Source organism: Engraulis encrasicolus, chromosome 11 (assembly GCF_034702125.1).
Source record: "Engraulis encrasicolus isolate BLACKSEA-1 chromosome 11, IST_EnEncr_1.0, whole genome shotgun sequence".
NCBI classification, from domain to species: domain Eukaryota; kingdom Metazoa; phylum Chordata; class Actinopteri; order Clupeiformes; family Engraulidae; genus Engraulis; species Engraulis encrasicolus.
This window is the reverse complement of record NC_085867.1, coordinates 23,831,771-23,857,544: the sequence shown is the minus strand read 5'-3', so window position 1 is coordinate 23,857,544 and position 25,774 is coordinate 23,831,771. Positions and strand designations below refer to the sequence as shown.

The 25,774-nt window shown below is 42.5% G+C and overlaps 2 protein-coding genes and 1 long non-coding RNA gene across 4 annotated transcripts in view; all 3 read right to left on the bottom strand.

The window, feature by feature from the left end:
• The window catches only part of myo5b (myosin VB), a 104,677-nt gene extending 102,830 nt beyond the window's left edge, over positions 1–1,847 (bottom strand). The window contains exon 1 of one of the 2 annotated variants that reach the window (XM_063210236.1): positions 1,612–1,847. In XM_063210236.1, coding sequence (XP_063066306.1) covers positions 1,612–1,641 — 30 coding nt within the window. In that variant the 5' untranslated portion in view covers positions 1,642–1,847. Of the gene's footprint in view, positions 685–1,611 lie in introns of those variants that run through there. The other variant, XM_063210238.1, reaches the window with a different exon arrangement.
• Positions 1,848–4,810: 2,963 nt separating this feature from the next.
• Positions 4,811–12,437, bottom strand: cfap53 (cilia and flagella associated protein 53). Its single transcript, XM_063211257.1, has 8 exons — positions 12,214–12,437; positions 11,050–11,279; positions 10,379–10,552; positions 9,045–9,348; positions 8,335–8,553; positions 7,068–7,284; positions 6,275–6,377; positions 4,811–5,476 (listed from the first exon to the last, which is right to left on the bottom strand). Exons 1-8 carry the CDS (start codon positions 12,283–12,285, stop codon positions 5,194–5,196), a joined length of 1,602 nt encoding a protein of 533 aa, XP_063067327.1. The 5' UTR covers positions 12,286–12,437; the 3' UTR covers positions 4,811–5,193.
• Positions 12,438–15,627: 3,190 nt separating this feature from the next.
• On the bottom strand, positions 15,628–19,010 carry LOC134458862 (uncharacterized). Its single transcript, XR_010036668.1, has 2 exons — positions 18,622–19,010; positions 15,628–16,841 (listed from the first exon to the last, which is right to left on the bottom strand). It is a non-coding gene; the product is annotated as an uncharacterized LOC134458862 (long non-coding RNA).
• Between the last annotated feature and the right edge of the window lie 6,764 nt (positions 19,011–25,774).

The following is a 25,774-nucleotide window of genomic DNA, read 5'->3' as shown; positions in this document are numbered from 1 at the left end:
ATTTAGAGCAAATAAAGAACGCAGCTACTCCGATTACAAAAATAGAGATATTCCCACAAAGTTTGGTGCGGCGATTAATCCTTGCCCGAACGTCATTTTCCAATTAGAGTCGCACAGAGTGATACGTTGTTGTTGTTGTTACTTTGAATTAACTTGCGAGGACCTCCGCTGCGTGCTAGCAAGTTAGCCACTTGACCTGATCCCCATTCATGGCAGGTGTCTTGCCATTAGAATACTTTGGAGCTGTTCCGCGTAGCCAGGTGGATGGTTTTACACAGCACTTAGACGAAAGACCTTGGTGCCATTTCTTCGCCCATAATGTCATCACAGACTGCTTCAGGAAAAGTCCAGGAACAAATGGTTTTAAAATCGTTTGGGTTATATTTGAGGATGTTCATTCGGTCCCTTTACTTCCTCTCCGTATCCATGGACTCGCTCATATTGACTGGCATGACTGCAGTGCACTCTCATGGAGAGAGCAGGGCGAAGTTTTACTGTAGGAGACGCCATCTGGTCGAGTTGCGCACTACACGTGAAATGTTCCATCGTTTGTGTGATTTTTTTTACACTAGCACAAAAGTTATCATTATTGAGGCCAACAGATAATTTGTTTGCTTATTTACTCTCTTAAAAATACAGCCATGTAGGCACCCGCTTACCTGTGCCCAAGACAAGACGCGCAACCCCAACGTGTATAGGGCCTACGCACTAAAAACTATTTTAAGTGATTAACGATTCTCGTTTCAGAAATGTGTCAATACCTGAATGAATTCACATGGAGACTAATAGGCATACAGAATACGTATGTCTTTAATTGGGTTTTGAATTGGCCAAATTATGTTTGTTTCAGTGGTGTAGGCCCTAGTCTACGTAGAACGCGGGTATACAGAGTATATCCACTTCTAAATTTCAGGGATTTCAGTAGGGCCCATACCCACTTAAAATTGATTGATCCATTGTTTTGAATAGCACAAATATATACAGTATACCCATTTCAAAAAAATGCTCAAATATACAGTATACCCACCATAAAAAAGTAAACTACACCACTGGTTTGTTTGCAGCATTTTGGCCACAACTTCAAACAATTCTGCGCAACCCCTGGAATCTCTGGCGCACCCCCAGGGGTTGCCCGCACCCCAGGTTAAGAACCACTGGGGGCTACACTACTGTGTACCTACTGTTCACCTAATGTGTAAAATAAAATTACAAAACTAGTCTGACAGAGATTTAAGGAGGGTTAAAATATATTTTTTTTTAAAATGTGTGTCTGTAGGCCTATAGGCCTAATATGCAAAAAGTTCTTGTTAGCTATTCACTGACATTTACAGATTACTTAATTGTGTTGTAGAACACACGATTTACAATGGACAAGCTCCAGCATGAAACAGAAAAGAAAACAGCCACTTGGTATCGATTCCTCTCTTATCTGCCGGCCGAGGTGGAGTCCTTGAAGAGAACAGGCATATAGATATAGAACAAATCTGTCACATGTGAGAACATGAGCTCACAATCACCTCTCGGGCACTAAAAAGGTGCCATGACATGACACAGTCCAATTGGGAATCCTATAGATATGAACAGCAATAAAAATCAACAGTGGTGGTTTACCTTGCAGTAAAGGTCCTGCTCTGATGTCATCTCCTCCACCCAGTGCTGTACCACTGTACAGCTGTATAACTCCTTAAATCACACAAGGCCAAGTAAGCTTCATGAAATGTAGAGTTTTGTCTGTCCCATTTTCAAGCCTACAGTACACACACCGAATGTGAATACAACAGGCAAGTCAGCGGACCTGAGCAACTTCTTAAACCTGTCTAAGCAACAGGCGAAGACGTGGAAAAAAAGACTTGCTGACATCAGACTAATCACTCCACTCCTGCACCACTCCTTAGCCAGGTATGGGGTGTTGACTGGAGTTATGTTGGCCGGCCCTGACGTTAAATCACACCAGCAGGTACCAACACACACACACACACACACACACACACACACACACACACACACACACACACACACACACACACACACAATTGAAGGGACACGCACCGCACCATAATCATTAATGACAAGAGCTAGAACAGGTTGTATCAGAGTCTAATGGTTTTCCCACCTCACCTGGGAAAGCACCAGCACCTTATATAGTAACACTCAGAGACTGGCAGAGTCAATGACTTATTGCTCCTTATAAGCAACTACATTACAATTGTATTAAGATGTGTATTAAGTTGATATTTAGGTCTACTATTCTTAAATATTTCACATTTGCTTTGCGAAAGCCCGGAAGCACACCTACTAGATTAAGGGACTTTAGAGTATTTACAAATACACATGACTCAACACGGCAATGCTAGAAAGTTACTTAATACTTCAGAGGGTGTAGACTCAAACACTCGAGTTGGTAAAGCTGCCAAGGATACTGTATCTGTCTGAAGTCCACCTTACTCAATTATTCACTGAGCTTAGAAGTTAGAACTCCCTTTATGTTGTAAGGGTAGGAAGGAATAGCCACTGTTATTGAAACTGCTGTAAATGATATGGCTTTTGTGGGCAAATTCATGTAGTGACACATGTCTATGGATTAAAATAATGTGGGAAAAGTTCATGCTTTTAACGAAGTATCAAATGCTTTAAAGGGCTCTCTTTAGGCCTAGGCATATTTACAACTTTTTAAATCAGTGTAACAGTTCTTAGAGATCCTGTGCCATTTCCTGCAAGACAGACAGACTATGAAGGTCCTTTGTCCACAGGGCCATCCAGCTTTTTAGTAAGCGTAGTTCACACAAAAAAATGAATGAAACACACACACACAGATTGTGATAGGTGATTGGACAACATAACTATCTCTACCTCTCACACCTATCTCTACCGTTCTCCTTTATAGAAGCTGCAGATCTGCCAAATCTCACCCCCACCATCTGCACTTTTTTTTTAATCTGTCTTGCCTATGCCTGCTGATCACCCCCCCCACACACACACACACACACACTACTGCAACGAAAGACTCTTCATAGGTGGATGTTTAATATGTCTAAATTAATTTTCATTTGTGTATGCTATTAGACACCTGAATTTCCTTCTGGATTAATACATTTCACTCTACTCTACTCTATATTTTACATTAACACACACACACACACACACACACACACACACACACACACACACACACACACACACACACACACACACACACACACACACACACACACACACTTGGCTGACCAGCAGGGTTGAAATATTTCACTGTACAGTATGCATTATCAATCAAATCATTTTTTTAATTTTGAACTTGTTGTGTTACACTTAAAGCTGTGTCTGCCATGAAATATCAATAGAAAACCCATTTCAAATGCACAGATATCAAAGAGTATGAAGAAGTCCCAGTGGCTCTCTGATGCCTCAGAACATTTTGAAGACAGCTGGATTTTTTTCTTTCCCATTCCTTCTGTAATGATGAAACCTCAAGCAGCTATTTCTGGTTTGTTAAGTATGGTGAGGGTACAAAGCTACAGGACCCAACCCCCTTCATAATGGCTGTCAATACACGTCAAGAAGAGTATTTTGGGGGGTTGGATTTTAAGTGATAGTGTGTCCTCTAGTGGCCATACTCTGAATGACAACTCTATGTGGTCTACATAAAAATGAATCAGTATAATGATTCTGTTTCTGAACAGAAGCCAGTGTATGTGATCAGTTGCATTACTGCAGTTCGTATTATATTATCAGGACTGTCAGATTAGTGCACTAATTGCGATTAATTGATTCAGTAGGTTTTTTTTTTAGTTGCCTTTTTAGTCAAGTCAAGTGTCCTTTCTTTTCAAAAATCTATGTCACACCATCCAACCCATCTCCCCCCCTGTCCTAGAGTAACCCAGAGCATGATGCAATGAGCTGTGGGCATGTGTGAAAGACAGAGCACTACATTGCTCACATTAGTTTCTAGACATTAACCAGTTAAAGCACAGCATTATAAATTTGCTGTTTCCAGAATGGCAATGACCGAGTCATAGTGTATTACTAAAGGCCCTCTGTTATGTCATGGGAGAGTAATACTATAGTAATTAAACCCTTCAGTGACTATTACAGCGTGCCACTGGTGGTACGGCATGCTTTATGGGGCTACAAAAGTCTGTTCATAATACTAGCAGTATTTCACTGTTCAGTTCTTCTGAAAAGTGATACCCTTTCAAACAGCCACACCTGCAAGTACACAACTATCAAGGTGTGCAGGCATTTCCTAGCCTCTGTAACCATGTTCAGCAGCATATGGTAACATACAGGGCAGGAATTTCGTGCCCTCGCACTTTGGCCTTCTGCCCTTGAAAAAAAAATCTGCCATAAGGCCACAGTGGCCTTGATGCCCTCTCTGACACCTAATTGATTAAAATGCATGAAATTGCATCTAAAAAACAGGAGGACCCCCGAGCCCCCCGGCCAAAAACTCTGAATTAACACTAGCCAGCCTGATGAATACTGGATACATTTCAATTTGACTGCTAGAACAAAAATGTTTTCATGTATGGCCTTGGTGCCCTGCCTTTTGGCCTTTGTGCCCTTAAAAATGGACAACTCAAAAGGCCAAGTGGCCTTGCCCCTAAAATGAAGAAATTCCAGGCCTGGTTACATAATATATAGCCTAGCTTTATGTTGCAAGGGCAGACGTGCTCACACGCCGTGGCACAAGCGGTAGGGCACTGCATATGGGCTTTCAGGTGAAGCTGTCTGGAGGAGGGCGTAACAAACTCATCCATCTTACCTGGACAATAACAATATGCTAGAGAGTGCCCAAGAACTTTATACAACAGGCTTACAATGAGTGACAAATCATGCTACGTTTATTCGTTCTTTTTCATATTAGTTATGTTATCATTTGATGATAAATGTTAAAATGTAAAAAAACATCACTGCACCATGATTATAGACGACAGCATAGAAGTCAGGGATTAGTCATGCTAGATTTATTTCTTCTTATTTCTTGTATTAGTTATATGATGTCCTTTGATGATAAACGTAAGGTATCCCACAAATCATTGTGCACTTGTGGTGACGAAAAGACAGTTTTGTTTTGTTTTTTTATTTTGTTTTTAAGGCAATTTTTACAAAGTCGTAAACGTAAAGTGTCCTACAAATCATTGTGCACTTTGTGGTGACGATAAGACAGGTGAGTCTTTTTTTTTTTTAAGTGAATTTTTAGGAAGCCAGGGTGAGGTCCTCCAGGGTGCGGTCTACTGTAGTGGTAGGGCTTTGGGGCGGCTGCTGGGGCTCTCCCCTCCTCCTGAAGGGATGCGGGGCGGTGGCGCTGGACAGGGGCCTGGAGAGCAGCTGCTGCAGCTTGTGCTCGTACTCCTCCTGGACCAGCAGGCCGCGCTGGTGCTCCCTGTGGGCCTCGGCCCGCTCCGCCTCGCGCAGCCTCTGCTGGTGCTGCATCTGGGCCAGCAGGTCCGCCTGGTACTCCTGGGTGGCTTCCTTCAGCCTGTCGGAGGACAATGAAGTGGAAGGTGAGGTGTGGCCATAGAACTAATACAATTATTTCTATGAGGTGTGGCAATGGCTTTGTGTGCATTCCAATATGCGACCTTGCGTCCTCCACCTGTATTTGTGGCCTCACATTTTGCTGATGCCCCGCCTCCGTGGAGAAAACAAGTAAGTTTCCCCGCTCTCAGCCTTGCCAAAATCATTTTTAGGGGACTATTCTCCATTCACTATCCAGTTTGCAAATGAGAAAATGACTTTACAATGAGCTTTACAATTGAGCTTTTGCGAGACATTAAAATATAATGCTGTTTTCAGTGATGTCATCATGACATATTACTTCCTGGTACGAGGCCACAAGCACAAGTGGAGGACGCAAGGTTGCATACTGGAATATACCCTTTGTGTGGTATTGTATGGTCTCATGCCCACATTCTATTGTAACTAGCGGTATATGCGTGTCAAATGCAAATAATGCATACAAATGTTGCTTAATATACTGTGATTACAATTATTATATGCTTGATATGATGTTAAAGTTCATGTGCTATATAATAATCATGTATAAATTGCAAGGTAAACATTCTTTGGACAACACAATTCACATAACACACAAATTTGCATGCACAATGTGACAAACCTCATCAATGGTACAGGCGTGTTTTCGTAAAAATTATGAAAGTCAACCTTTCAAAGACTGCATAGACTTTTGTGCAACACAAAACAAAAAGTGAGACGGGGATAAGTAGGCGTTTGGGTTCTCCTTCAACCCCTCTCCATGTGTCCTGTTGCCACCTACCGCCGCTTCTCCTCCTCGTCCAGGTTCTTGTTCCGCTGGATGGCCTCGTCCAGCTCCTCTCTCTCCTTCGCCAGCTCCGCCTGCCTCACCATGTTCCTCTTCACTGTGTTCCCCACACACACACACACACACACGCACACATGCACACACACACACACGCACACACACACACACGCACACACACACACACACACACACGCACACACACACACACACGCACACACACACACACACACACACACACACACACACACACACACACACACACACACACACACAGCATAAGCATCCAGAACTGTACTTCAACTGTACCTTCAGAAGAAAGCGATTTAAACTTGTTAATAAATCCTTCTAGTCAATACTTCGACGCTACCTGTAGTTTGCAAGCACACTGTAGTTTCAGCCAACAGATTGCGGAAGCAATCAGGAGAATATTCTTCACCCCATCAAGACTTACTTATGTATCAGATGACTTGTGAAGGTGATCAATTATTTTGAAAATTTTGCCTAGTTTGCCTCTAAAGTGACAATACTAAAGACAATTGTATGACATATAGGTTCTAGGCTTCCATCATGTGGCTGCCATGCCCCATTAAGAGAATAGTGGGGGGTTCAGAATGAATGGAGTTCAAAAGGAAAGTCACGCCCATTTAGGAATCTGGATTTTATCCCACTTTACTTCATTGGTGACACGTGCTACGTATGCTTTATCTTGGTTACCATATTGAATAATGTCTAACTTAAAAATGTTACATATTGGTGGGCCGGCCCGTTTGTAAAAGGCTTCCATTACGTTTGTCCTGGATCTGCAGGCGTCGCGTGTCCAGCACGTCCTTCATGAGGCGGTCGCGGGCCTCCCTCTCGCGGCGGTTCTTCTCGTCGCGGCGTGCCCAGGTCTGCTGCAGCTCTGCCTCGATCAACTGCTCCGTCTCCGCCTCCAGCCGACGCTGCTCCTCCAGCTGCTCCGCCAGGTAGCGCTGGTAGCGGCTCTGCTCCTCGCACAGCTCCATCTGGTGGAGTGGAATAGAGAAACCTCATTAACCCATTTTAGCCTAAGCCCCTTTTGGGAAAAGGTGCCTTCTCCCAATTAAAATCTAAATAGCACATAAAATCTCAAGAACCAGCGTATATGTCGCTCCAGAACACACTGGGTTAATTACCAGACATTATTATATGGTTGTGACGTCATCTGTCGAATGCTCCATTCATTTCAACGGGACTCCCCAACGTTCGGACGTCTGTTATTTTTCGATAACGGACGGGTTGGTCTATAACAGACCGCTGTCAATGGCAACAAGACTTTTCACTGCTAAAGCGACTTTTCAACAAGACTCTAATCAGCTGCTGTGATAGACAGCACCCATTGTCCTGGCTACCGCTGTCAATGGCAACAAGACGTTCACTGCTAAAGCCACTGGCTTGTATACAAGTCAGTGGCTAAAGCGAATGTTTCATATCACTCCGCAGGGGGTCCGGTCTTTTGTCACTCTAATCAGCTGCTGTGATAGACAACACCTGTTGTCCTGGCTAGCCTACCTAGCTGTTGCCTAGCGGTGTTCCACAACGGCACTGTTTTGTTTTGCGCAGCAACAATCTTAACATTAAATAGGTCTAAAGAAATGTCCCCGCATGTGTGAATCATTTAAGTATCCATATAATAAGCGGGTTAACTTTCGGCGAGTCGGTCGCTTTGTGGAATAGCAGCACTTCAGAGAGAACAAGACCCCTCCGCTCCGCGTCGGGGTCTAAAGATTCTCTCTGTCGTGCTGCTATTCCACGGTAGCGACCTTCTCGCCGAACGTTAACCCTTACTTAACATGATAGCTTATGATCGTATTCATGTATAATGAATTATAATGCGCATCGTAAAGAATGGCCTTTAAGTAAAGTGTTTATAAAGGTGTATATAGACGTAAATGTAAGCTCAGTACTTGATAGTGTACAGACCTTCCTGATGGCTTCGCCCTGCTTCTCGACGTTTCTTCTAGATTACTAGGCTAGGACCAATGTGTATAGATGTAAATGTGAGCGTGTTCAGTACTTGATAGTGTACTACAGACCTTCCTGATGGCTTCGCCCTGCTTCTCGTCACGCTCCTCGTCCAGCAGCTGCTGCAGGATGCTCATGTCCAGGGCCAGCTCGTCCTGCTGCTCGCGGGCCAGCTGCCTCATCTTTATCCGCAGCGACTGCTCCAGCGTGCGCCGCCGGCCCGCCTGGCTCTGCAGCTTCTGCCGGCGCTCCCGCTCCTCCTCCAGACGGAGCATCTCCCTCTGCTCACGCTGCAGGACACCAAAGACACAAGAAGAAAAAATAAACAAAAAAACCTGTTCATGCCATGGGTCAGCCTTGAACATGAGATCATGACACTTTGAGCTTTTAATTGGATACATCTCCGACTTATCCTTTCAGAAAAAAAAATATCTTGTGTAACCTGGTTCTCACGCGATGGTTGTTACCAACCATCTGGAACATTGTTAATCGCTTAGCTCTGGAAAGGCGCAGGTGTGTTCAAAACAGCTCGAACCTGATTGGAGAATTCACATGGCTTTTTTTTTTAATCACGTACTACTTCAACCACTGACTTGTATATACCCCGCCCCGCGATTCTGATTGGACAGGCTATGAAATATCTGATTCGGGCTCATTTAAAAGATTTCCAGACCCTCGTGCGAGCTCACGAAGTTTAACGAAGAAGCACGAAGCACGAAGGGTCTGCGTGAGAGCCAGGCTACATCTCGTAGGCTTCTCAGGATAAATGCTGCTTACGTACCATGATCATGGCCTCCTCCTCCTTGAGGCGCTTGGCCTCGGCCCTCTGCTGCTCCACGGCGTCCATCTGCATGCGCAGGTAGGCCCCCTGCTCGTCGTTGCTCTGCTTGTGCCTCTGCGCCTCCTGGGCCTCGCGCTGCTGCTTGGCCTGACGGTCGCTGTCCCACAGCTGGGCGAAGAGGCGCTCCTCCTCGGCTCGCTGCCGCCGCGTCTCCTCCAGCTGACGGAGCTGGGCGTCGCGCTCCGAGCACACCTGGTCCTGGCGCCGCCGCGCCTCCACGGCCCGCATCTCCTCGCTGCGCTCCCTGGAAGGAGATCCAGATAGGCAGAGACACAGATAGGTTAGAGGTAAAAAGAGAATTCCATGACAATTTCAATATGCAGTTGTATTGGGGGTTGTCATAGGGTAATTCTATCAAATCAGTCGACATTGGTGACACTAAAACTGTGAGCAATACCAATAAATATTTGAGTTGGACGAAATTCTCCTTCAACTGGGGAGAGCATTGCTCTGCCAACATTCGATTTCATTGTTTTAAATACAACACTGCACAGTAGTGCCGCCGCCGATGTTCACCAATGTCGAATGTTGATTACGATCAAGCTTTATTTTTGTCGGAGGTGCTCATTCGAATCCATTGTTGAATCCACCTGCTGGTATGCTGTTTGATGCATTAATTGTGCAGCCAGTGTGTGGAGAAGTACCTGAAATAGTAACCAGCACCGCCCGCATTTGCGGTAGATATAGTATGGCAATTTGGGCAACATTTGAAAAACCCTGAGTGAATAACAGTGGTGCACCGAATGTAAAGTAAGTGATCATGCGCGATGAAGTGATCTTGCTGGGTATAACCACATTGTCTTCTACTCCTAACCTTCAGGTGGGATGACCGTAAAATGTTGACAGCTGCCATCTGTTGATCTTAGTTGTCATGATTAAACTCTGTTGCTTGGCGTCAGTGATAAAGAATCTGATACTGACATTGCCCAGTTACCGTACCTTGCCCAAAACACTCCCCCAAAGATTAAAACCTATGGTGCCTTTCAACCATATCAAACATACATTGAATGCATTCAACAGATGCTCTTCAAGTAGGCACAGGGATGGTGAAAGCAAAATGTAGAATTGCATGCAGTGGTGATCTTTGGGAACCTATCCTAGAGTGATTGAAAGTATGTGTATTGCCATATGCAAAGTAAGGTAGTATAAAGTTCACTGTAGCTCCTGCACTTTTTTTGGATAAACTTGAATGAATTGGGTTTAATGTTGAATCCATAACCAATCTACACACAAGAAAACAGCAACCCTCAGCCATGTCATCATCATGTGCCAACCTGAAGAGTTGCTCCAGCTTCTTGGCCACCACTTGCTGGCGATCGCTCTCCCTCTTCTCGCGCAGGGACTTGGCCTTCTCCCTCATCTTGGCCTGCCTCTCCAGGATGGTCTCCGCCCTCTCCTCCATCTCTTGCAGCAGAGCTCCCTCCTCCTGCTCCAGCAAAGCATGCAGCCTGAAATCACATTTTAAAAAACATACACAGAAGAAATATAACATATGAGAACATAAATTAAGTCTTTAAATACTTCAAAGACCTTTTTTTCTCAGTCTACTTCACTTATTCCAACAACCAGTACGTCATTTAGATGTAGGGCTTGCATGTTTTTGCTTAGTTGTAAATGAAATGTAAAACGAGCTAAATAAGACAGACACTGTATAAAGTGCTAAAATCACAAAACGAGGACACTGTTCAGCAGCCTAAAAACACAAAAAAGGTGCATGGAAGTAATGGAAAATGCAAGAGAGTAACTGAAAGACAGCGTTTATTTGGTCAGTTTTAAAAGTGCTCTATAAATTGTAAGAAATCCCGAACACTGTCAATTCCACCAACAAACTTTAATACAACGTTTCGGTCATCCGACCTTCTTCAGGTGTGCAAAAGCGCCTTTGTTGAACTGTTAGTGGGCAAGGTAACAAAGGCGTATACTTTACTATAGATCAGTGGCCTACCTGTCTCTCCGCTCCTCTATGCTTAGTTCATATTTATCCATGGCAACCCTGACGCGTCTCTCGATAGCTCCCATGACCATGTGCTGGTCAGAGCTCTTCTCCCAGCGCATTCTCACATCACAGGTGGTCTGATCACGTGTGAACTCCAGTATCTTGTCCCGGGCTGCTTCTTGTTTCCTCCTCTCCACGATGACGTGGTCCGGGGGTCTTAAGGCGGGTAGCCTTGCCCTCTAAAGAAAATATGTCATGATGTTCACTTCAGTTATTGGCTTTGAACAATGGTTTGATACTACTGTTGGATTAGTTGTGTGCTGGATATTCAGCAAAGACAGACACTCACTGAACTTGATGCATCAGCCTATGGCACATTGTGACATTATCAAGATCAACCAAGCTTTATATCACAAAACAGCAGGCAGGCAAACAAACAAACAAAAACGCCTATTCAACACATTCAAAGACATTTAATATTCTGAACTTTAATGTACGCAGCCGTGGCCTAATGTTTCAGGAGATTGGGCTTTAGATAGGGTTGCAGGTTCAAACGCCACCCACCCTTCCACTACCACTCCATGGATGGGCAAGACACCTAAACCCTCAGCCTACAGCTGCAGAGGGTGTAAGAAACTGATTTTACACTCACTGGGTGCAACCAGGTTTACATTCTAATATGCGACCTTGCGTCTTCCACTTGTGCTTGTGGCCTAGTACCAGGAAAATATGTCAGGATGACATCACTGACAACAGCATTATATTTAAATATCTTGCAGGGGCTCAATTGTTAAGTTATTTTCTCATTTGCAACCTGGATGGTGAATGTAGAATAGTCCCTCAAAAATTGTTTTGGCAAGGCTGACAGCGGGAGGAGCTGTATTGTTTTCTCCACAGAGGGGCCAGGGACACAAGCACAAGGACGCAAGGTCGTATATAGGAATGTACCCTAGTATCACCAGTTCATAGGGCAAAATGGCTTTGGTTCAGATACGTGTCCGCGAGGCGAGCTTTTAAAAATGAAGAAATACAACACGTGCAATGTGGATGGCTGAAAACCTACGCACTGAAACACATAAAATACCACACACACATATTAACCTATATATCAACGACGCTAATTGGTTATTATTTCGACTATCGGTATTTTCTAATGTTGTTTGGCCATCTTACCACCGCAACAGAATGTGGTGTTGGTCCAGTGAATTCTCGACATAGCGTTCTGTTCTTCTGTCCAATCATCATCTTGAAATCAAGTATAGGCTGTGATAAATAATTTTCTTTACACTAATAAATTAATTTAGTCGAGCAGGTACTATTATCCTTTCGACATTACACTGACTGCACAAGTGTGCAGAAAGCGCTTCCCGAGATTCTGTTTAGGGAAGTGTTCATTTGCTACCATGGCAACGGCGTGCTCCTTCCCGGTTGCAGGTGCATTCACTGAACACGTGGGTGCGCTACTGTTTTGTGTTGTAACCTGGTTGTAACTGCTCTGGTGTTGTGGATTTTCAACGTGTTCTTTGGCTCCAATATCTTAATAATCACATGTCTCCTTTCTCGTAGGCCCATGACGTTTAGCAGGTTTGCATAGCTGGAGTATTAGAGGTGTAGGTGTTGTTGGAAAATTTCGGGCCTTTTTGCCCTTCCCTGTTCCCTGCGAGTTCTTTATTCGAGGTAAAAACAAAAAACAAAAAAAAAAAAAAAACAACTCAGTATAGAAGTATAATAAAAATCCAATGATTTATTTCCAAAAAGTACAAGTACAAAAAGTAGTTATTTGTCAAAGTTTCGACAACGAGTAGTAGACACAGAGCTCTGGAGTTTCCTATAGGCCTAGTCTCAGACTGTCCCTGACTTATCCTAACAGCTGTACAGTATTCTCTCAGTCCAAGTTTTGGGAACTGTCCTGATTTTCCCCAAGTGTGTCTTAAATATGGCTTCTCTCTCTCTCTCTCTCTCTCTCTCTCTCTCTCTCTGTGTGTGTGTGTGTGTGCGCCTATCAGGCATTAATGAGTAAACATAAGATAGAGAGACAGAGAGGGGTGAGGAGTCAGAGGGGGGTCAATGAGAGGGGAGAGAGGAGAGGGGAAAGGGGGAGAGATATGGATTCTATATTTGTATTTTCTTTTTCTACTCATATTTGTCAAGGGAAATCCCCATGTAATAGCATAGTCTGGTGTGCAAGTTTTCCAGCCAGGGGACACTAAATGTTATGCTCAAAAGGAAAATAACTCTTTTATATTCATTAGCTCAGGATGAATATATAAATACGTGGACACTGATTGGGTGGGGCCCCCACCACCCCTAACTCTCAGGGGACCCCCTATCGGTCAAAAGCATAATATTTTTACATGGACGCTGATTGAGTGTGGCAAATCACCCTTTCATATACATGGGTTTACTGTTTAATACCTGACTGAGCGACCCTGGCTGCACAATGTTTAACCTCTGATTGTTGGAAATGGCTGTCAGTCAAAAAATGAGCTCACGTGGTTGGCTGCTTAGCATCTTGCCCCTCCTCACAACACTAATGTTTGTAAACGAAAAACCTATGTACAGTGCACCTAAAACTCTACACATCCCTGTTCAAATGTCAGGTTTTCATTTTGTAAAGCAAATGACAGACAAATAATTTCACAACTTTTCCCACTTAAATCTTAACTATTATCCTGTACAATGCAATTGAAAAACAAACTCAAATGTGGTAGCGAAACCACTTTTTTAGGCTCTTGAAGTTACTACTCCCCTTGTTAAATTCCATTCTTGCAATCAGATGTATGTGTAGTTCAGGCTCATTTTGGGGGTATTGTCAATATTCTACACTTTAGTGCTTGGCATCACTGAAAAGGGGACCTTTCAGGCTTTCATTTAAGCACATTACTGAATCTGACACACATAGGCCACAGCACTTCATTAAACCAGACATAGGTCACATTTTCTCACAAATGTTGGCTAAACTGTATGCTTTCGTTTATGTCTATGGCAGGATTAGGTTTGGACACGGGTAATTTTTTTCCTGTCCGGGCCGGCCAGCCATGGTTTTCTACTGGTTAAAAAGTTGTTCAACTTTTTTTCTGTTATATTTGAAATACATTTTATTTAACATAAAAGCAATTCATTTCATGTAATTTGCTAAAACATTAATTTTCTTCTATAATATGCAGACTGCTACATCTCCTGCCGTAACTAATGTATACCTACATAGCCAGTTGTTTATTGTTATAACATGTTTCATTAGTTGAAAATTGATGGCCATCAATACAAAATGCATGTTGTTGTCAACAGCCATGGAACCAAAAGTTGATTGCAAGGACAAAGACACATCCTCTCTGCATTTGTTTCAATTAGGCTATTTCTTTGACTGCACTCACGTGGGCTGAATATAATTGATGGCAGGCCAGATTTGGCCCCCAGGCCGCTATTTGCCTACCCCTGGTCTATGGCTTGAAACAAACCAGGGATACAAAATTGGGCAACCTCAATACTTGGGGGACTCTGCTGATTCAGAAAACGTATAATATGCCCATTCAATTATTTTCCTTGTGAGAGCCTCACATTTGACTTGTGCAACCACCAATAGTCTTCAAAATAGTAGCCAATATGGTCATTAGCTGGAAATACCAGGCCTTTTCTCCTGCCAACGTTTGTGCTGGGTATCGCTGGAAAGGGGACCTTTCAACCTCCCAACATTCACAATGCCATCGCAAAATCAGTAATGTCAATGTATTAGACATGAAAATATCCTAAAACGGTCACAATAGAGGGGCCATGGTGGTGGATACTTGCGCTGGGGTCCGAGACACAGGGTATCTCTCAAAACCTAGTCTGCACACTTCCAAGTGTGCTCAGCCTAATTAGCCACACACAGTGATTGGATACTCTTTGAAAGAAAGCTTTGGTGAACTCTATGGAGTATCCAATGACTGGGCGTGACTAATTAGGCTGAGCACACTAGGTGCAGACTAGGTTTTGAGAAATACCCAGAGTTGCTACGGGACAATCATGCGCGACTCACATCGGGTAGCTGCAGTAGTGAATGATGTTCGAAAAGCACATCTGCACACATCGGGTAGCGACTCGCATCGGGTTGACTATGTGAGCAATATAGGCTATTATCATAAGGCATGTTCGCTATGAACTCATGCACTGTTTTTACTATATCTCTCTCTTGATAGAAAATGCTGTGAGACAGGGGGAAACCGGGCTTGCCTGCACATATGGACAGAACCAGTGGAATGCTGGGTCTAAAAGAAATGCTAGTCAGAGGAAGATGAAGTGTGCATGCTTCAAACAACAAAACAGGAAGGATATCTAAAATAGTTAGTTACATAACTGTCTTATGTAGGTGCCCATGGGTGCCAGCAAATGTCTGATGTTTACATAATGTAATATACCTGTAATGATGAATATTATGTTGTACAAAATTGAAAATAAAGCTTGCTGTAATTTCGTTTCATTATTGCACTGAACTACATTCATGAGTGCCCTGCCTTATCTTCCTGTGTGTTACAATTTATTCATCATAGTAAATTCATACTGTACATTAATAACACTGAATCGTTTTGAGGAAATAAAACAAATGGCTTAAACGATAAAGATCATGCATTTAATAATAACAGGTACAAAAAGTGAAATACTATACAAGCCCACAGGATGACATCACTTTAACAATCATTTGGAATATTAACAAATTATACTACACACACAGGGACACAAAGCAAGATTCTACAACTCTTGAGGCATTTTTACCAGAGGACTTTCCAGGTTAACTAGGCCAGCACAGATGGTCAAGATGTTGTCCAGGTTATGTGCCATGCTGATGGGAACGGTCTGGGATAAAATCTTAAAGACCTTCAGTCTCTGGATCGCTCTTTCCACGTGTATTCGGACATTGGCTACATGCCTGGTGGGTGTCATCTCCTCATTGGTCAACTGATTGCACCCGTCGGTGAATGCAGGGATGTTCAAACGGACCGTTCGTTCAGTAAGCAGGTCTCGAATGGTGAACCCCTGGCCCGCCATGACCTCATCACCAGCCCTAAGACAGCCTAGAAACCCACTATCCCTAGTGATAAACGTATTGCTGCTGCTGCCAGCATATGCATCAGATATGAACATGATCACCCCATTAGGGGCCACAGCGACAAGATATTTCACAGTGCTGCGTGATTTATACTCACTGGAAGTCTCACTCCTTGAATCTTGGTTTGTGGCTGTCTGCATAGCACTTTCGGCACACTCAATGAAGCAGGTGGTTCGAGGGTAGAGCCTCCGAAACGCTAAGGGCATGGTGGCACGAATGGTCTGTCTTGGAAGCCAGGGGATCAGGGGATCTTTGAACTGTTCGCCCATCACTCCAATCCAGTGACTGATCACAAAGCTCGCCATGCATGTAGACACTTTGAAACGGTGAGATATATCTTCTAATACTAGGTTTAGTTTTAGCTTCATCAAGGTCATCAGGATTTGGTCAACAAGAGGAAGGGTAATTGATGGTTTACTGAATGGCAACAACACCGTCACCATGGTGAAAAATTGAGTCATGCGCACTCCTGTATACAGCTGAGAGCTAGAATCATCAATGACTGTGGTGCTAGTCACAGTAGGATTCTTGCACGGTGTGGCCTTATCTACTTCAACAGACTGTGTTGTTGAACAGTATGCGTGGTCAGTATGTGTGGTCGTTGAACAGTATGCATGGTCAGTCAGTGTCAGATCCTCCCACTCGGTATGGACATCCCGGGATTTTAGTGTGGCACGCAGTACCTCACAGGCCCGTCGATATGTTTCGGGAGCATCTAAATAGGGAAAGAAAACACATAGACGGAGCACAATTGATCAATCAATCAATCAGCTATGCCTTGTAGTACATTATCATACACAATTGTCATTCAATGTGCTAAAGATAACAGAAAGAGAAAACAGATAAAAAATAAACTATATTTTGTTATAGATAGTAGATAATTAACTATCACCAAAGGCAGATGAGAATAAATCTGTTTTTAATTTCTTAAAATAAAAAAAACACACTGTTGGGGTTCCTAAGCCATTTAGTGACTTATAGCAGACGCGTTTTAAACTCAATCCTGAATCTCACTGGTAGCCAGTGGAATGACCTAAGTCAGGGGTCCCCATACTAAGGCCCAGGGGCCGGATGCGGCCCGCCAGGCCCCTTTGACCGGCCCTCCACCTCTCTGCATCTCACCATTTGAACAGGCACCATTTGAACTATTTTGTGCTAGAAATTATGAAAGATGGAAGCAAAGGACAGCACTCTTCAGATTTTTCTCTGTTTATTCGCCTATGAACGTTTCAGGCAGAGCCCTTCTTCAGCGTGTCATGGCGATTGCAGAGCTAGAAATTATGGCTATAACGGGCAGTGGCCTAGTATACAGCCCACATGATTGATTTCGGCCCCTGATCACAGTCAGGAACGATAATGTGGCCCCCAGAGAAAAAAGTTTGGGGACCACTGACCTAAGTACTTGAATGATGTAGTCTCTTTCCTTGGTTAGTCACACACATACACACGCCAGCCTGCCATACTTGTATCTCACAGCCCAACGTGCAACATCAGTGTGGCAGCTTTTGTGGTATGCACCGGATTCTCATCCGCCCTGCATCTGCTCGTAGTAACAACAAGACTCTGATCTAATTCCAAAGTGTACGCATAACATAAATGACAGACCCAAAACATGTGTTGACCATATCGAAGATTGTGTAATCTCTGTTTATGTTGACATTCGCTTCCTGCCATACATTTGTCCCACATTGCTTGCCATAGCCTGGTACAAGCAGATGTAGCCTACATGTGGATGAGAATTCCGGTGCCCATCTCAAAAGCTGCCACAACGGCTCTGCGAGCAATGATGTAACGTCAGCTGTGAACATTAGCCTGGCAGGTGAACAGTTGGCTCGTTCAAAAAGTCGAGAATCCCAAGAAAGCCGACCTAAAACCTCGGGAAAGTGGGCGTGAAGATTTGGTGACGCAATGTCAGATCGATAATTATCGAGGTTGATCTGGTTGAAGTATAGAACAACGAGTTCCCGAGCTTATGTTTTGTATGACGACCACAGACCTGTATTAACCTACAGGTATGTGATGACGACACACGCATCATCAGCATGGCGCCCATGCATGGAACTAGCATGTAAACAGTATCATAAATGCTAAAATATCATCTTGTTATCATTATCAACACCAGTTGATGTCATTCAATTGCAGATGTACATGTCAGTAATGCTGGTCTCTGACTGTTTGATTTCGCCTACTTAAGCTAAAATTATATGTCGTGTGGTGTGTGTGTGTGGAGGCTCAAGGTGAGGTGAAAACAAGAAAAGAGAACCAAAACAAAACACGAATGAATCCCGATTGTTCCGGGATCTGTGGCGTTCATGTGCCAAACTCCAGAACTCTATTATCATGTGAGCAGTGTCGTCAGCTGTCTCGAGAGGTCCCGAGCTGGTGAAGGCAACACGTGTCCTCATCTCCAAAACAATCAACTGTTTTAGCGAAGGTGGCAACGTTACTGTATGACAATGTATTCTATTGCGTTTCTTAAAAGTTACTGGACTTACCATCACACCGAAGTTTGCGCTTCTTTGAGGCAGAGACATGACTCCTCTTTGGCTGGGTAAAGTCAGTGCATCCCAACCACAACTCTGGAAACGGATTATTCTTGGTTGGTTTTTTGTCCACAAAGTGATGGGAACACACAAAAAATGTCCGGGGTGGATACTTTAAGTTCAATGCCCTAAGCCAGGCCTGTGATTCCGAGTCGGTATCAGGCTTGCGAAAAAAACTAAACAATGGAGGGCATGAACATTCCCTTTTCGTGGCTGGTCTATGGTCAAAGCACTCTCTATCTAACCACTCCTTCAGGTGTTTTCTAGAGTTTTTACAGCCAACTACTGCACACGTAGTTCCCGAACCAATTTTTCTCTTTGCATTTTGCATCCTTTGGCTTTTAATCACTGTCACTGCGTCGATATCTGCACTAGTTAGCAAAATAAAACGGAGCTAAAGAGCCCGCCAGAACGGAAGTGTGAAGCATTGAGGGGCGGAGTCAGAGAGAAGCTTCTCTCCCATTGGTTCTATGAAGCGGAAGTGATATTTTTCCGCATTCACGCTTCCTTAGCAAACAAAGCTAGCCGGTAGCGTAAATATCTTCTGATTCCAGGCATTATATGCGCTGGATTTAGATAACTTATGCAGAAGTATCGATATTTTGTTCCGATGCCGTCTGCATGAAAACGTGAAAAAGCACATCCCGCTTAATCGCTATAATGTAAGTGCTTAGATACAGTACATCTGATTTGGCCTCATACATTCAGTGATTCCCAGATTCACGCTCCCATCTCATTACACTCCCATTTCATCTCGCTCCCACTAGCCAGACTAACGGTACCACCGCCATATTACGGAGCCAGTTATCTTGTTGATGTTAGTTTTTTGTTTCTAACCCTAACCTTAACCCTAACCCTAAACCTAACCCTAACCCTAACCCTAAACCTAACCCTAAACCTAAACCTAACCCTAAATTGCTTGTATGTGGCAGTATATGATAATACGTGAAATATAATCGGGTGGGGACCGCAAGTCCGGGAGTGATAGAAACACCGGGGACCGCACGTCCGGGAGCGAACTCCGTTGGGAGTCTCAGTCTGTATGCCCATTCAGTTAGCTGGCCCAGTGATCTAGTGGTGCAAAAAACCCAAACCATATTCGAGTGAGTTCTTATTAGTTATTGCTTCGAACTGAATATTAATATTTGAGGGCAAATAAAACTATAGTAGGGCCTATTACACCGAGAAAAAAATATTGGTGTGGGAAACTCCATTGACACCCATTCATTTTTCACTTGACTGTGGGTAGCTAGTTGTAGCTAGTAGCTAGTTCCATCAGTGAACACCTCTGGTAAATAGTGTGGTATGAAGTGTCTGAAAAACAGCTCCCGTAGGATTTTTGTGCTAAAATTCTTTTTGTTTTTTTATTTGCTTCATTTGCTTTGTTTGGGATCCTACTACTGAAAAATGGTGGGTTTCGAATTTTCTGACCAGGTTATACCCCTCCTCTAGGGGGAGCTTTCTCGGCCTGACCAGTAGGCCTATCTACTGAACCCATATCTCTACTAATATTAATTGTCACATTTTCACAATCTTAGTGTCAATTTCAGGGTTATTGGTGATGCTCAGTCCATTTATGATAGTTTCATTGTGATCAGAAGTTGCTATTAGACATGTTTCGGCGATTTAAAGGGTATTTTGTCCACCGACAAGGCGTTTGTGGGAGATATGACCATGATTGCATCCATTTCATTGGATCTGCACACATCTTATAAATAATAAAGATTTCAACTTCATTTGGGTCAGCAGCCTTCTGTGATAAAATGATGGGTTTCATGCTCTCCTCTAGGGGACGCTTTTTCACCTCGGCCAGGATACATAGGCCTATAGCAACCATAAATGCAGCAGTAAAGATAATTTTTCACAAAAATGGTGTCAATTCAGGGGTTATTGAGGATCCTATCTATGGCAGTTCTATTGTGATCAGAAGTTGTTAGGACTCATTTTTAGGTAGTTGCCAAGAGTTGTCAAACTTGTCAATAACACGATTATAAATGAATATAGCCTACCAGGATCTCTGTATGCACTCAAGAAGTTGATGCCGACCAGCTATGTAATTTGTGTGTGAACAACAACAGTATGTTAACTGTGTTTCATATAGCCTAGTGACTTTTTGGGGTTTGAGTCAAAGGCCCCATTGAGGTTTTTTTTTTGGTTTTTTTTTTACCATTTTAACACTAGAACTACCAGGATTTTTCTGCCTACCTAGAAGTACCAGAGAGGGGTCATTTTACCGAATACTCTAATCACTCATTTTGTTATGGTAATGAGGCTGTTAGGGGCCGTGTGTGGGGTGAGGGGTGAGGGGGTCACACAAGACAAACAGGGACAGGCAGCTTCTTCCCAAGGGCTGTCAGCCTCCAAAATCACCACAGGTAAATAGCAACTTGCATGAAGATATCAGCAGCAAAGACAGATAGCACAGTTTGGAGGACAGTGTGTTACAGTTTTTCTTCATTGGTTTGGCTCATTTCTTGAAACTGAGATGACATTCTCAAAACATGGACAAATCCCAAAACTAATTTGGAGTTCCTCACAACAGAATGGCATTTATCATTGCTTTCATCAATTTTCAAATGCTTTTGTACATGTCTCAATCATTTAGTACATCCTTGCAAATGGCTATGTACAAGTATCCTACAGTTAACACAATCAGCTTACATTTAGTAAAATTTTCAAATGAATGTGCCTTGTTGATCTATCCCAATTGGTTGATTCTCAGTGTAATGGTTGTCAGCATGTCAGCACATTTTCTTCATATAAGTCATCATATGCAGAATAGTCTGCTAAATTTTCAAGATAGTGTTAGGGAATTGGGATAAAATATTTTGGAACGTTTTGGAAGATGTCCTATCAAAATTATGATAATCAGGTCAGTATATAACAACAAGTAACATAATTTTTGCCTAACAAATGAGGAGAGTTCCACATTGCAGGTGATTTGACCAATCCAATCCAGAAACGAATCGCTATGAAACAAATATACAGAGTATCAGTTGATAGGAATACAGAGTAAGAGCTGTGGCACCAGTATGTGCAGGTAGTCAATTATGTTTATCATTATGTAACGTAGCCAACACTGTGCAGACTGGGTTTCCAATTCTGAGGGTGTCAGTATCCTCCTCTTTACATTTGGAATCCAGTTTTACAATACAGTGTATGACCCAAGCATTTTGATGAACAGGAACAGAACATAATCAACATTATGTGCCTGTTCTTTTTGTATCAAAGACTACCCCAAAAATCTGCATATGTGTGCACTCTAGGATTGGAACCACGGTGGGTCGTATTAACAGTGTGAAGAACTATTGAGCAGCATTGCTGTGACTATATAGCTCAATCGACTCTGTGATTGAGTGACAGCTGTGAGCTGTGAACAGCCACATTTCCACAACAAAAGGAGTGTCCACAGGGGGTCCAAATGGTCAAATGACTCTCTTGTCTTTTAGGTAAAAAGGTCAATTGACCCCTCCGTGGTAGTTCTAGTGTTTTAAGCAACCCTTTTTAACATCCCAACCTTAATATGGCAACCTTTTTAAAGTTACAAAAAGATAATGTTGTAATGGTAATATCAACTGAGGCTAACCTCATCAGTTGGGATATTAGGGACACATCTATTGACAGGGAGCGTGGTACATCTGACATTTTGTGCAGTAACTGACAATTGTCTCCTCTAGTTTACACAAGCACAGGCACAAGCTGACAAGCCTGCTTTCGTCTATAATAAGAAGGTCTGAAGTCTCTTCTGAAATGTTCAAACTGTTTTGGACCTATCTCTGAAAAATGCAAAATATCATCATTTGCATTGTCTAACACAAGGACTGATGAAACTAGGCTTTTTAGAGGAGACTTAAGTGCAAATGGAATGCCAGTGCAGTAGAGGTCAATTGAATTTTGCATCTTTGCAGCTATGTACACAGTATATGTACTCTCAGATACACTGGCATTGAAAAGGTGGAGAGGCCTCCTAGAGGGGGCAACCATGATCGCCTTCTTTTACGAGAGACATACTACATCCATCTCCTGAATACTATGTCCGCACATGGATTAAATGAGGAGTTTGACATTAAGCCTTTCCTATAATTTGGGATTAACTTCAGCTCTGCAGAACTTCTGGAATGCATTAGGATTGTTGTAATGTGTAATCTTGTAAATATTGATTTGGTAACACTGGCAATCTAAGGTATTGGTGACGTGTATATATTTATTCACTGTATGGGTTTTATTATTGTCTTTCATTTTGTAATTCTCTTGTCTTTTCACAATGTAATTATGCTATTCCTTGGGATAATGTGTCATTTTGGGAACATTGTTATTTCATATCAGATGACCCTATGCCCGCCCCTTCCTTTTCTATAAGAACTGTCACTCACGGGCTGACACACCTATACACCTGACGAAGACCGCCTGAGGTCGAAACGTTGTGTTCTAATAAATCTGTGAGCAGCAACAGTGTGCGGATTTCCTTTCTTCCTTTACGCACGTTTGTTTTGATCCAGCACCTGTTTTACTGGATGTGCGCGCATCACATACACCAGTTTTCTCTTCTGTACATGCTGCTGCTCGTCGCATCTGTTGTTAAAGGGTATGCCACTATTTTGGGGCTTAATACAGTTAAAATTGTTGGCTGGGGTTTATAAGTAAGACATTACTGTCTTCTTTTTCATGTTAAGCGTTGTCTTGCTTTAAGACACGTTAAAAGAGGGAGTATGTCGCTAAGCTAGTGAAAGTCAATGTATCCATGTAGCATTGCTACATGCTACACGGATCCATTGACTTTCACTAGCTTAGCGACATATTCCCTCTTTTAACTTGTCTTAAAGCAAGACAACGCTTAACATGAAAAATAAGAAACTTTACCACCCTTGTAAACCCCAGCCAACGATTTTAACTGTATTAGGCCCCAAAATAGTGGCATACCCCTTTAAGTAATTGGCAAGTGCCCATGTAGGAGTGAAGGCTTTGGAAACAGTGTTTTCCACATTTCTTTGTTTGAAAGTTGTACATTGAATTGGCCTAGTCCTTATAGCTGGTTGCTGCAAGTGTTTGACATCAAACCTGAGATGTGGGGACAGGAGCTTCTCAGGGATGACAAGGAGTTGGTTGACAGCATCTAAATGTCTTTGATGCATTACAAGCACTGTGCCATGGAAGGTGTTCTGTCCAGTGGGATGTTTTCTAGGAGTTTAAGGTTGTAAATGTCAAACCAAACATTATTCCTTTAAAAAAAAAAACCTGCACGCCTTGTTCATGCATTACAGAAGACTTTGTTCTATTCCGTTTTTTTTTTTGTCCAATTATTCTATGGTAGTCACTACCAATACAAATGACTCCCTTTGGTTACTTTATTTCCCAACGCTCCATAGAGAAATAATGACTTCAGTTGCTCTGATAGCGTTGGACGAATTTGGTGTACATGCACAATTAGACTTCTGTTAAACAGTTTTTCTATCACGATTTCTTTCTCCTGATATTGCCAAGCCTTGTACTCAGTGAATTAGAAACTGAGCTGCTCAGTTTCATTGTCATCTTAATAAAATAATTAACCCTGAAACTATTCATAAAATTGGGTAAGTAGTTTTGGCATGATCATGTTTTTACATTCCATACAATATGGATTTTTGCTGATCAATTTTTAGCTAGCATCAGATCCTGTTTGAAATTTTTAATATTCATTACAAATGGCTTGTCCAAACACCCCAGATTGTTGAAATATCACATTATGTGCGCAGATCTAATGAGATGGATGCCATAGTAGTGATATTTCCCACAGTAGACTTGTAGGTGGCCAAAATAGCCTTTATATCTCCCAAATATATGAAATAGCAACTTCACTAGAACTGCCAGAAACTGACTCAGGGTCCTCAATAACCCCTTAAATTGACACCAGTTTTGTGAAAATAGGATCTTAACTGCTGCGTTTATGGTTGCTGTGTTCTGGCCGAGGTGAAAAAGCACCCCCTAGAGGGGGGCATAAAGGGGTAATACATTTGAAACCCATAATTTTATCACAGTACTGACCCAATGCAGTTGAAATCTTTATTATTTATAAGATGTGTGCAGATTCAATGAAATGGATGCCATCATGGTCATATCTCCCAAAAACTCCTTGTCTGTGGACAAAATAGCATTTAAATCGCCAAAATATGTCTAATAGCAACTTCTGAAATGGACTCAGCATAATCAATAACCCTGAAATTGACACCAAGATTGTGAAAATGTGATCACTATTAGAAGAGATATGGCTTCAGTAGTTGACCAGGGCGAGAAAGAGCCCCCTAGAGGAGGGGTATAACAGTGGCAGAAAATTCAAAACCATCATCTTTCAGTAGAAGGACCCCAAACAAAGCAAATGAAGCAAAAAAAAACCCAAAAAAACAATTTTAGCACAAAAATCCTACGGAGTGACACTTCATAAGTGTACAACTTCCGGACGCTGCGCACGCAGTTTGCAGCAGCTCCTTGCTTTCCCAACTTTCAGTGTTTATTTGTGTTAAAATGTGTCTTTCGAAATGTCTATCGTCGGAAACTATGTCGGAACGCACGTACAGTCGGCAACAGCTGTTGCAGATAAGAATGGACAATTTAAGCAATGTATTGGATATACCAACGAAGACGCTGGAAGAACTAGGAATACTCCGGCAGCATAGGACTACAAAGCGGATTCCAAAAAAGTTGGGACACTTCATAATTTGTGAATAAAATAAAATGTAAAACAAATGTAAAACTCTGTTTAATGTAAAACAAAATGCTGGCATTTTCAAAACATTCAATATGTTAACAAGGTAGAACATTATGCACAGACAACATATCAGTTGTTAAAGTCAAGCAGAATTATTGTTTTGAGGTAATTATGTGATCATTTAAAATTTCACCCTTGCAACAAATCCCAAAAAAGTTGGGACAGGGCCAATAAAATGGTTTTTATATTGGATAAGACTAAACACAACACAAGGGATGAGACTGAACAGTTAGATACTTTGACTGATGGCATAGTTGTATTCAAAAATTAGATATTTTGATGTGCGAGTCATGATTTCAGCAGCTCAACTGATAGGTGTGTTCTTCAACTTGTTTACCTTTTTGTTATGCTTAATATGTGGCA

Bases quoted from the DNA above. Each gene is read 5' to 3' on its own strand.
- cfap53 (XM_063211257.1), bottom strand. From the start codon at position 12,285: ATGATGATTGGACAGAAGAACAGAACGCTATGTCGAGAATTCACTGGA. The intron at 11,280-12,213 runs GTAAGATGGCCA...TATTTTCTTTAG, and splicing joins CACCACATTCTGTTGCGGTG to AGGGCAAGGCTACCCGCCTT. The intron at 7,285-8,334 runs GTCTGTAGTACA...CCACTCCACCAG, and splicing joins AGGGCGAAGCCATCAGGAAG to ATGGAGCTGTGCGAGGAGCA.